Here is a 12,500-nt window from a genome sequence, read left to right as displayed (position 1 = left end):
GGAGGATGGGGTGTATACAAGTGGAAATAGAAGAAGAGAAAAGTTGAGAGACAGAGAGAGAGAGAGAGAGAGAAAAGAAAACAGGGAGAGGAAGGGAGGAGAGAGAGGAAGGGGCAGGTGGGTCTGATGTGAACATTGACAGTGGAAACTGACTTGTCATCAAAACCATGGAGACGGAGATCGCTGTGAGTTGGTTGTTTTGTGAGTTGATTCTGAAAGTTGGTTGATTGATTGTGACAGTTGGTTGGTTGTGAAAGTTGATTGTGACAGTTGGTTGGTTGTAAGAATTGGTTTTGTAAGTTGGTTGGAAGTGTCTATGCTACTCAAATCCTATTAAAGGGACAGTTCATCTTTTTTACACCCTCTAGTGAGATAGTTCTTTACCCTGAAAGCAGTTTATGGGCCAGATAATTCAGAGTTGTTTAAATAACCCCATTAACTTCAGCTAACTTTAGCCACTGCTAACCTGAGCTAACTTTAGCCATCGCTAACCTGAGCTAACTTTAGCCATCGCTAACCTGAGCTAACTTTAGCCACTGCTAACAGAAACACAAAAGGAGTGTTGGGGGCATGGCCAGCATCGACTACTACTAATCAATTATTTACAAATAATTATAATGATTTACTTTATTTCTAAAGTGTTCTCACACCCAAGGTGCTACTGCAGATGATCGCACCTCTAAAGACACCTAGTTAACACTCACACACGCACGCACGCACGCACGCACGCAATCACTCACTCACTCACTCACACACACTCATTCACACACACTCCTGAGTTGGAACCCCTAGGGCCAGACCAGTCAGGCAACGCTGCCTTTCTGTCTTTCTGTCTCGTTGGTGTAACATTTGCTGGAGGGAGGGAGGGAGGGAGGAGGGAGGGAGGGAGAATCAGCAGGGGTTTGTCCAACTATAGAGAAGGAGGGGTGGGGGGGGGTTGATGGGAGAGGGGAGGGGCAGGGCTCTCGAACCCTGATGAAAAGATGTGATCTAGAGAGGCTTCTGAGGCGTGAGGGAGCCTCCCCAACGTACACAAGGAGGGGAAGCAGCTTACTGTGTTCTGGGGCTGGCGGACGCCAGGCTGGGCGGGGGGGGGGGAGGGAGGGGGGGAGACCAGCACCTCAGAGGACAGGGTGACAGGGGTCCACCGCCCCGCCTCAGACCCACTCACACACTCCTCTGGAGAACCTCTGGAGGAGAGCAGACTGCACTCAAACACAGCTCTCTGACACACGCACGCACGCACACACACACGCACACACACACGCACACACACACACACACACGCACGCACGCAAGGCTGACATTAGTCTAAAAGTAAGAAACTGCATCTCAAACTCTTTATGCTGAAGTTCTGAAGTTCTGCAACGAAATCTTTCAGGTAAACAAGAAAAGAACACGAGAACAACAAGTAAACAGGAAGTAAACAAAGGGATAAACAACAATGGCAGCCTCTGCCAGGTCGTTAGCTGACCACGGCTAACGACCCAACATCAGCTGGCTGATTACTGGGAACCAGGGGAGGCTGGTGGAGGATGGGCTCATTGTAATGCATGGAATTTTATTTTATTTTATTTAACCTTTATTCATACAGGGGAAACACAGTGAGACCAAGGCCTCTTCTACAGAAACACACTGAGACCAAGGCCTCTTCTGCAGAAACACACTGAGACCAAGGCCTCTTCTACAGAAACACACTGAGACCAAGGCCTCTCCTACAGAAACACACTGAGACCAAGGCCTCTTCTGCAGGTGCACCCTGTCCACAATATCTATACAATTACAACACAACACATCAACACAACACAGTTAAATACAGTCATCAATACATCATAGAAAACCACAATAAATCAGGAGAAACAATCACATCCTTCACTAAAGAGGTCCTCAATCAACACCCTGAACTGCCTGAGCAGAACCAGAACATCCAACTGTCATGTTTACTGTAGATTGTTCCAGCAGCGAGGTTCACCACAACTAAAAGCAGATTTACCCAATTGGGTGGAGACCTGAGGAACCTCCAGAGTTAACCAACTCTGAGAACCAGTCAGGTCATTGATGTTCTTGAATATTAATAATGAGGTTAGGTAACCTGGGAGTAAGTAGTAGTAAGGAGTAATTCAGAGATCTACGGGACTTTAACAAGGTCCAACCTTCTGATAAAGGATACAATGATGAGTATTAAAACCATCACCTGTGGTAAAGTGAAGGGCGCTGTGGTAGATGGCCACAGGTTTAAGAGTCGTGGCTGCTGCACTTCAGTAGATGACATCACCAGAATCAAGCACTGGTATAAAGGTTGATTGTACAATCTGCTTCCTGCTGTTCGGGGAAAGGCAAGATCTATTCCTAGAAAAGACGGCCACCTTAAATCTTAGCTTTTTAACAAGCTCCTCTGTATGTTTTCTGAACGTCAAGTCTTTGTCAAACCAAATGCCCAGGTATTTATACAGGTATTTATACTCGGGACACGCTCAATGGGGGCACCACCCAAAGTACATATGCATGAATCAGATACATTTTTCTGTGAATTGGTAAAAAACATATATTTGTTTTTTCCAGCATTAAGCACCAACCTCAGCCCAACAAATGTTCTCTGCAGGACAGCGAATGGAGACAGTAGCTCAGAGAGAGCCTGGTCAATCGTAGAGGCAATAACATAAACAACAGTGTCATCAGCATATAGATGCAGGTTATAGTTATTTACAGATAATCCAATATTGATGTAAATAGTAAAAAGAACCGGACCAATAATCGATCCTTGTAGAACACCCTTTGTTATGTCCATAAAACCTGATTTCACATCATCAGTTAAGAGACATTGTGTTCTGTCTGTTAAATCATTTTCAAACCATCTACATGAAGCCTGATCCAGGTCTACTTCAGACTACCTCTGACTGAGTAGGGAATGGTGGGCCGGGTCGAAGGCCTTGGAGAGATCTGTAAATAAGGCAGCACATGTCTTTTCCTGATCTGGATGGAATGGAATGAGGAATGGTATCAAACGTGTCGGTTCCTTATTCCATTCCATGCTTACAAAGAGCCCGGCCTCCGATTTCTACCTCCACCAGCCTCCCCTCATGCATATTATCCCTGTAAAACTACAGTAAAGACATGTGTCTGTGGTTTTAGAGGTGCAGGCTTTGTTCTTCTCTCACAGAGACAGGAGAGGAGAGGAGAGGAGAGGAGAGGAGAGAGGGTAGGAGAGGAGAGGGGAGGAGAGGAGAGGAGAGGAGAGGAGAGGAGAGGAGAGGAGAGGAGAGGAGAGGAGAGGAGAGGAGAGTTGCAACAAACACACCACCACCCCGGCACACTTCCTCCTCTCATTCTGTCCATTCTTCCCTTCTCGTTCCTTCATCCCCCTCTCCAGGCAAGGTATCGACGCAAACATACCGTATAATAATCCATCCTTTCCCCATGAAAAACCACCAGAAGATGGAATTAAAAACCACCAGAAGATGGAATAGAAAACCAACAGCAACGAATGAAGGAGAAAATGAATAAAAAGCCTGTCTTACGTCCTCATACTCCCCAACTCCAGGTAAACAACAAACAACGATTTCAAAACCAGAAAAACTGTTTCCTTCAAAATAAAGGAGTGATAGAGAGAAAACAGCGTAGGAAGATAGAATCCCGGAGTCCAACTCAAAGAGGATTGGGGGTTTTTCACCTCCCTCTCTCAATCTCTTTTTTACTCTTTTTTTTTTCCAAAGCCGAGAACAATAATACCAGAACAGGACAACCCAGCTCCTGACGCAACTTCCCCCCCACCCGCCCCTCCCCTCCCCGGGACAACACACAACCCCCCCACCCGCCCCTCCCCTCCCCGGGACAACACACAACCCCCCCCCCCCCCCCCTCCCTGGGAAAACACACTACCGCCCCCCCCTTGCAACAACACACTACCCCCCCCCCCCCCCTCCCCACGACAACACACTACCCCCGCGACAACACACTACCCCCCCCCCCCCCCCCAGTCTATTTTGGGTCCAGAGGGAAACTCAGGGTGGGGTGGTCAGAGGATGGGAGGGGTGCACCAAAACGTCTGTAGTACAAACTGCTGTGCGTGTCTGTGTCTGTCTGTGTGAGAGTGTGTGTGTGTGTGTGTCTGTGTCTGTGTGTGTGTGTGTGTGCGTGCATGCATGTGCAGTGTGTGTGGTGTGTGTGTGTGTGTGTGTGTGTGGTGTGTGTGTGGTGTGTGTGTGGTGTGTGTGTGTGTGTGTGTGTGTGGTGTGTGTGTGTGTGTGTGTGGTGGGTGTGTGTGTGTGTGTGTGTGGTGTGTGGGGTGTGTGTGTGGTGTGTGTGTGGGGTGTGTGTGTGTGTGTGGTGTGTGTGTGTGTGTGTGTGTGTGGGGTGTGTGTGTGTGTGTGTGTGTGTGTGTGGTGTGTGTGTGTGTGGTGTGTGTGTGTGTGTGTGTGTGGGGTGTGTGTGTGTGTGGGGTGTGTGTGTGTGGGGTGTGTGGTGTGTGTGTGTGTGGTGTGTGTGTGTGTGTGTGTGGTGTGTGGTGTGTGTGTGTGTGTGTGTGGTGTGTGTGTGTGTGTGTGTGGGGTGTGTGTGTGTGTGTGTGGTGTGTGGTGTGTGTGTGTGTGTGTACCTGAGTCTCCTCTTGGCCAGGCTCTTGGAGCAGATCCTCTCCATGCTGCTCTGCAGGTTGAGCAGTGCTGTGATGGCCTGCTTCAGACACTCCTTATCCTCCTCCTCCTCACTCTTCTCCTCCAGTTGCTGCCGGAGAGAGGGGGGAGGGGGGAGGAGGGGGCAGGGGGGAGGGGGAGTGTCAGGTGGTGAGGGATCATGATGCAGTAAGACAGAACTCATGAGGCAGATTAGAAGTGGAGAAAGAACAAGAACACTCTCTCTCTCTCTCTGTCTCTCTCTCTCTCTCCTCCAAAAACTGCTTCATGTGCTTGTAGACATACAGTCACATACACCAGTATTATTATTAGTATTATTGTAGTTTCATATGGGACTGGGACCCCCGTAGAAGTCCTAGGGAGACCCTCTAGAAGCCCTGGGGAGACCTGGACCCATGGGGAGACCCTGTAGAAGCCCTGGGGAGACTGTAGAAGCCCTGGGGAGACTGTAGAAGCCCTGGAGAGACCTGGACCCCTGGGGAGACCCTGTAGAAGCCCTGGGGAGACCATGTAGAAGCCCTGGGGAGACCTGGACCCCTGGGGAGACCCTGTAGAAGCCCTGGGAGACTCTGTAGAAGCCCTGGAGAGACCTGGACCCCTGGGGAGACCCTGTAGAAGCCCTGGGGAGACCCTGTAGAAGCCCTGGGGAGACCTGGACCCCTGGGGAGACCCTGTAGAAGCCCTGGGGAGACTCTGTAGAAGCCCTGGGGAGACCTGGACCCCTGGGGAGACCCTGTAGAAGCCCTGGGGAGACCCCTGTAGAAGCCCTGGGGAGACCCCGTAGAAGCCCTGGGGAGACCTGGACCCCTGGAATGTCTTTCTATAGCTGTGCTGTCTAAGGACAAGGCCGAAGCTATGCTAAGCTATGCTAAGCTAAGTAAAATGACTTGCGAGATTTACCCTTCAGTGGCCACCTTCCAAGGCTGCTGCAAAGAGGCTTTGGGTCGTTTGTGTGTGTGTGTGTGTGTGTGTGTGTGTGTGTGTGTGTGTGTGTGTGTGTGTGTGTCTCCTGGATAGGCTACCGCACCAGGACATTCCGCCTTGTGGTCGAAAACAAAACAAACAATATCTTCTGACTTAAGACTCACAACATGGAACATTAGGACTCTTCTGGACTCCAGCACGGACCAGCCAGGACCAAGGACTAATCACAGCAGAGCTGAAGCCATATGACATTCACATTGCTGCTCTCTGGTGCTCTAGGAGACCAGACTCCTGGGTGAAGGCTTACTCAGGGAGGAGGGAAAAGGCTCCACCTTCTTTTGGAAGGGAAGCCCCCCAGAAGGACAACACCAGCAGCCTTGCCATAAAGAACTGCCACCTGCCAAATCTCACGGAGACACTGACTGGCAGAAGTGAAAGACTTTTGTCACCATTTCTAAAAACAAGGGGGACAGATCCATCTGCTGCTGCAGAGCTGACCACTCCAAAACCACGCTCCATCATCACGACGACCTGCTCCCAGAATCCCCAGACTCACGACCATCGTCACGACGACCTGCTCCCAGAATCCCAGTGTGGCTTCAGGAACAACAGGAGCACAGTGGACATCTTCACCACACGCCAACTGCAGGAAAAGTGCCGTGAACAAAAGCAAGACCTGTTCATGGTGTTTGTGGAACTCTCCACAGCGTCGGACACACCGTGGTCTCCTCTGGAAGGTCCTCCTGCAGGATGGCCGCCGAGGAAATCTGTCAACATCCTGTGACAGTTCCACGATGGGATGATGGCCAGGGTGACAGGAGGTGGACAAGAATCTGACCCACATGGAGCGGCTCTGGTGTGAGGCAAGGCTGTGTTCTTGCACCAGTCCTCTTCAAGGTCTTCCTCCTGTGTGTTCCAACACTGTTCCACCAGGACATGGAAGCTGAGAGTGGGGTAACTCTGGTAACCCTGGAGCCTCTTCAACATCAGGAGGCTCCAAGCTGCAAGAAAGCTTCCATCTGTACGCATACATGAGCTGTGGAAGACCTACAAGACCGACCTTCACAGCTGCAGAGAGCAAACAGACCTTCACAGCTGCAGAGAGCAAACAGACCTTCACAGCTGCAGAGAGCAAACAGACCTTCACAGCTGCAGAGGGCAAACAGACCTTCACAGCTGCAGAGAGCAAACAGCAGAGTGGAGCTCTCTGTCAACATTCCTAAAACAACGTCCATCACCGTCCAACCACCCACCACCAACTCAGACGGCTCGGCCATGCCTGCCGTCGGCCAGCTGACGCTCTGCCGTGGAAGATCTGGAACAGACAGTTACAACTGGGCCGTCGCTCCGCAGGTGGTCCGAAAAAGCATGTGGAGGACCAACCAAAGACCTCCTAAAGAAGTGCGGTATGACATTTACATTCATGACATTTACAGACGTCTTTATCCAAAGCAACTTACAACAAATCCATTTGTTTAAGTAAGTGAATCATCTGAACATCAGTCATCATAAGATAAAGTAATCAATGCTCAGACCTGGGTTAGGGGTTAGGGTTAGGGTTAGGGGTTAGGGCCATAGGCAGTCACAAAGCTAGAAGAAGGACATGGGTTATGGTTTACACCATCAACCCTAACCCTTTATTTTTTTTGTCCACAGTCTGGCTCCCTGGGACCCTCCTAAGTGCTTCCTCAGCAGGATGCAGGTGAACAGCACCACCAGCGCTGTGGACAGCAGGCTGAGGACACGCTGGTGGACGGTGCTGACGTTCTCCAGGGCGCTGGTATGGATGTAGTCCCACCTCACAGCTGCCCCCCAGGGACCCACCTCACAGTGCAGCAAGAGGAGAGAAGGATCGAATATGGCCTGTCTGTGATCTTCATGCCTGTCTGTGATCTTCATGCCTGTCTGTGATCTTCATAAGCCTGTCTGTGATCTTCATGCCTGTCTGTGATCTTCATAAGCCTGTCTGTGATCTTCATGCCTGTCTGTGATCTTCATATGCCTGTCTGTGATCTTCATATGCCTGTCTGTGATCTTCATATGCCTGTCTGTGATCTCTCTGTGGCAGGCAGGGTGCATCCCGCCCTGGACTATACAGTCAACAACAAACCCACAAACAGCAGTAGAAGTCATCCACTATGGATGACCATAAGCAAGGAAGTGTGTGTGTGTGTGTGTGGTGTGTGTGTGTGTGTGTGTGTGTGTGGTGTGTGTGTGTGTGTGTGTGTTACCTTCAGGATCTCAAAGTGGTGGAGACAGTGGTAGACGGGTGTGAGCAGCAGCCTGGGTAGAACGTACTGGACTGCCTCCTTAAACCCCTCACATATAGACTAGAGGAGGGGGGGGGGGGGAGGGAGAGGGAGGGAGGGGGGGAGGGAGGGAGAGGGAGAGGGGGGTATGTGTTAACTTGGTAAATGAGACATCAGCCATATGCATCTACTGATCACATGACTGTTACAACGAGATCAGAACCAATCACGTGTCTGCCTGGCGGCGGGAGGGTGTGGCCTGTGTGACCTCTGACCTGGAGGTAGAAGGCGGCGCCGGGCTTGGACAGTTGAGACAGGAAGTGGTCATGGAAGCCGCTCCGCAGGATGTCCTGAGCGTACGACTCGTAGGGGTCAAAGGCCAGCTCCTGAGAACACACACACACACACACACACACACACACACACACACATTGTTAACCACACACACACACACACACAAACACACAGTGTTAACCACACACACACACACACACACACACACACACACACACACACACACACACACACACACACACACACACACACACACACACACACACACACACACACACACACACACACACACACACACACACACACACACACACACACACCCAGCACCTCTGCCAGGTCTTCGAAGCAGCTTCCGACCAGAGGATGAGGAGAGCAGTCATCCGTCATCTCCACCGTGTCCTCGATCAGGCCCAGCAGCTTCAGGGTGACCTCATGGATGTCCACGATGCGACTGAAGATGTTCTCCACGTCCTGGGGGGGGGGGGGGGGGGGGGGGGCTTTGGTTTTAGACGCCTCTCACAGGCTTACAGTCTTATAGGACGCATAAGAGCTAGCAGTGTGTGTGTGTGTGTATTAACCTGTGTGTGTGTGTATTAACCTGTGTGTGTGTGTGTATTAACCTGTGTGTGTGTGTGTGGGGGGGGGTGTGTGTGTGTGTGTGTGTGTGTATTAACCTGTGTGTGTGTGTGTGGGGGGGGGGGGGGGGTGTGTGTGTGTGTGTGTATTAACCTGTGTGTGTGTGTGGGGGTGTGTGTGTGTGTGTGTGTGTGTGTGTGTGTATTAACCTGTGTGTGGTGTGCGTGTGTGTATTAACCTGTGTGTGTGTGTGTGTGTGTGTGTGTGTGTGTGTGTGTGTGTGTGTGTGTGTGTTAGGGTTAGGATCTGGATGTGAGCTGGTGACTGGAGGGTTGCTGGCATCATATCCAGGTCCCTACCACTGCCGTTGTGCCCTTGAGCAAGGCACTTAACCCCTCACTGCTCCAGGGGCGCCGAAAAATGATGGCTGACCCTGAGCCCAGCGCTCTGTTCTCCCTGGGGGGGTGTGCACGTGTGTTTCCTCGGAGGGGGGGTGTGCACGTGTGTTGTCTCGGAGGGGGGGTGTGCAGTGCGTGTGTGTTGTCTTGGGGGGGGTGTGTGCAAAAAGATTCATTCCAACAATTGATGAGAATTGATTGCATGGCAAATAAACAGTCTTTCTTCTAACCTGTGTGTGTGTGTGTGTGTGTGTGTGTGTGTGTGTGTGTGTGTGTGTGTGTGTTAACCTGTGTGTGTACGTACGTGGGGGGAGAAGAGCGTGGCGTTGGAGGCGAAGGGCTCCCTGAACACCCTGATGATGAGGGTGAGGTCCCGGAGGTAGTGCCTCCCCTCGGCCAGGAGCACCTTCACCAGGTCCTGGTAGCTCTGCTCCTCCCCCACCGCCGGCTCCTCGTCCAGCAGGGGGAACCGACTCATCTCCTCCTCATCCTGGTGGAACATGTCCATCAGCACCTGGAGGACACACACACACACACACACATAGGTTAATACACACAGGTTAATACACACACACACACAGGAACAGAATGTCAAAGCAGGCATTATTTCCCAGTTTCTCTCTCTGACCCTGTGGACTGGGGCCTGGAGCCAGCCAACACAATGATGTCACAGTGTCTCATTCAACCAATCAACAATCTCTCAGTCTCTCATTGGACCAATAAGCAGCGTCCGTGGGGGTGACCCCTGACCTTGTCGGCACACATGGCCACGGTGATGTCCTGCTGGGAGATCTCGTAGTGGCGGATGTTCCGAACGTAGTTCCCCGCCAGCTTCAAGATGTCCGCTGAGATGTACTCCAGCACGGCCACGATGTAGACGGACACCTGGTGGTCCACCTTGTACCCCAGCACCTCCTACAACAGCAAGGCATCATGGGAGAATGAGTCTTATACCCCAGCACCTCCTACAACAGTAAGGCATCATGGGAGAATGAGTTTTATACCCCAGTCTGTCTCTCTGTCTGCCTGTTTGTCTGTCTCTCTGTCTGTCTGCCTGTCTGTCTGCCTGTTTGTCTGCCTGTTTGTCTGCCTCTCTGCTCATCTGTCTGTCTGCCTACCGGTCTCTTCTTGGTATCAGTAGCTAATTTTTCCTCGTTGGCAACTCTGCAGTGACTCCACACCCCCCTCTACTGGCCAGGTCAGTCACCACACCCCCCTCTACTGGCCAGGTCAGTCACCACACCCCCCTCTACTGGCCAGGTCAGGTACTGTGGGGAAACACACTTTCTCTTCAACTCACTGACTGGGCCACAGAGGCCACAGAGGACTGCTGCTGGTCCAAACGATTCAGCTGGATGTTCTGGTTCTGCTCGGGCAGTTCAGGGTGTTGATTGAGGACCTCTTTAGTGAAGGATGTGATTGTTTCTCCTGATATATTGTGGTTTTCTATGATGTATTGATGACTGTATTTAACTGTGTTGTGTTGATGTGTTGTGTTGTAATTGCATAGATATTGTGGACAAGGTGCACCTGCAGAAGAGGCCTTGGTCTCAGTGTGTTTCCCCTGTATGAATAAAGGTTACATTAAAAAAAATGGTCTGCTGCCCCCTACAGGTGGATGAGGCTCCCTGCCTGTGTGATTTACTGGTCCTTCTACTCTTTGTTGATGGGGAGGTAAAGTTTCTGAGGAAACTCCAGTCAGGAAACATGACTCTCTATTCTTCAATTGTCAGGCTGGCAGTTTATCAATGGGCACTTGGCATTCACCCATTCATTAGTTCATCCTCCCCTCCATTCCACCCCCCTCCCCCCGCCCCCCCCGCCCTCACCTTCAGTAGAGGGTGGATCTTGTCGACTGGCAGGGCCAGAGGGTTCCTCCTCTTCCTCTTCTCTATGGCTGCCTGGGCGTCAGCGATGGCCCACTTATCTATGGGGTGAGGGAAACTCTTCTGCACGCGCTCCTGAGGGGGGCGGGGTGGGGGGGACGCGGGAGGGAGAGGGGGAGGGGCGGGGTGGGGGGGAGAGGGAGTTTGTTTAGATCTGTGAGCACAGAAAGAAAGAGTAGGCATCTGGGGCAAGGGTGCAGGGGCCAGAATGGGACGGCCATCTTTAATGACCTGCAGGACTCCAACACACACAGACTCCAACTAGAACCCCTTCATCAGCACAACGCAGCGTCCGTCCCCTGGGAGCTTATTCCTCATATTTACAATAAGGACTACATCACTGAGAGCTTATTCCTCATATTTACAATAAGGACTACATCACTGAGAGCTTCTGTCAACAACGATCAGCTGACTCAGCCTTTCTAAATGACTGTTTTATGCTGTGGCTACAACAGGGTTTATGCTTCATTTATGAATGGGTAATGTAGTTGTTACTGTAGGTATGGGTATTGTAGTCCTTACTATAGGTATGGGTAGTGTAGTCCTTACTGTACATAGGGGGAAGACTACACATCAACAGAACAGGTTGCAGCGATCCACTGGGTTCCAAGGGTCACAACACGCACAAGCACGAATGACAGAGGTCACAGGACCACACACACACACCAAAACAACTGACCCAGGACCACACACACACCAAAACAACCGACCCAGGACCACACACACACACACACACTAAAACAACCGACCCAGGACCACACACACCAAAACAACCGACCCAGGACCCCCCCCACACACACACACACACACACACACACACACACCAAAACAACCGACCCAGGACCCCACACACACACACACACACACACACACACACACACACACACACACACCAAAACAACCGACCCAGGACCACACACACACACACACCAAAACAACCGACCCAGGACCACACACACACCAAAACAACCGACCCAGGACCACACACACACACACACACACACACACACACACACACACACACCAAAACAACCGACCCAGGACCACACACACCAAAACAAAAGCAGAAAGGTGAAATCAAACCTAAAAACATGGAGGAAACAGACGGACTGAATATGGGAAGGAGTCTGCCGTATTAGGTTGTATGTGTGTGTGTGTGTGTGGTGTGTGTGTGGTGTGTGTGTGTGTGTCTGATAGCTTTTGATAATTGCTAAAAACTAACCAGCGATAAAGTGTTCACTGAAGCATTGGTGGTGAGACCAGGGGAGGCTGGGGGAGGTAGAACACCAGGGGAGGCTGGGGGAGGTAGAACACCAGGGGAGGCTGGGGGAGGTAGAACACCAGGGGAGGCTGGGGGAGGCCAGGGGAGGCTGGGGGAGGTAGAACACCAGGGGAGGCTGGGGGAGGCCAGGGGAGGCTGGGGGAGGTAGAACACCAGGGGAGGCTGGGGGAGGTAGAACACCAGGGGAGGCTGGGGGAGGTAGAACACCAGGGGAGGCTGGGGGAGGTAGAACACCAGGGGAGGCTGGGGGAGGCCAGGGG

General features: G+C 51.6%; 1 protein-coding gene across 1 annotated transcript in view; it reads right to left on the bottom strand.

Annotated features, from left to right (window-relative positions):
* Window positions 1-12,500, bottom strand: part of LOC310824697 (son of sevenless homolog 1-like) — a gene marked incomplete at its 3' end in the record, with an annotated part of 31,483 nt that overhangs the window by 7,089 nt on the left and 11,894 nt on the right. Inside the window, exons 3-9 of the mRNA XM_083697955.1 lie at window positions 10,902-11,033; window positions 9,823-9,987; window positions 9,377-9,586; window positions 8,426-8,569; window positions 8,080-8,190; window positions 7,787-7,885; window positions 4,595-4,722 (exon numbers count right to left, since the gene is read on the bottom strand). Coding sequence (XP_083554081.1) covers window positions 4,595-4,722; window positions 7,787-7,885; window positions 8,080-8,190; window positions 8,426-8,569; window positions 9,377-9,586; window positions 9,823-9,987; window positions 10,902-11,033 — 989 coding nt within the window. The remainder of the gene's footprint in view (window positions 1-4,594; window positions 4,723-7,786; window positions 7,886-8,079; window positions 8,191-8,425; window positions 8,570-9,376; window positions 9,587-9,822; window positions 9,988-10,901; window positions 11,034-12,500) is intronic.

This window comes from Argentina silus, assembly GCF_951799395.1.
Source record: "Argentina silus genome assembly, contig: scaffold_126, whole genome shotgun sequence".
In the NCBI taxonomy this organism is placed as follows: domain Eukaryota; kingdom Metazoa; phylum Chordata; class Actinopteri; order Argentiniformes; family Argentinidae; genus Argentina; species Argentina silus.
Note: the sequence above shows the minus strand (reverse complement) of the source record. Positions and strands in the feature narration are given on the sequence as shown.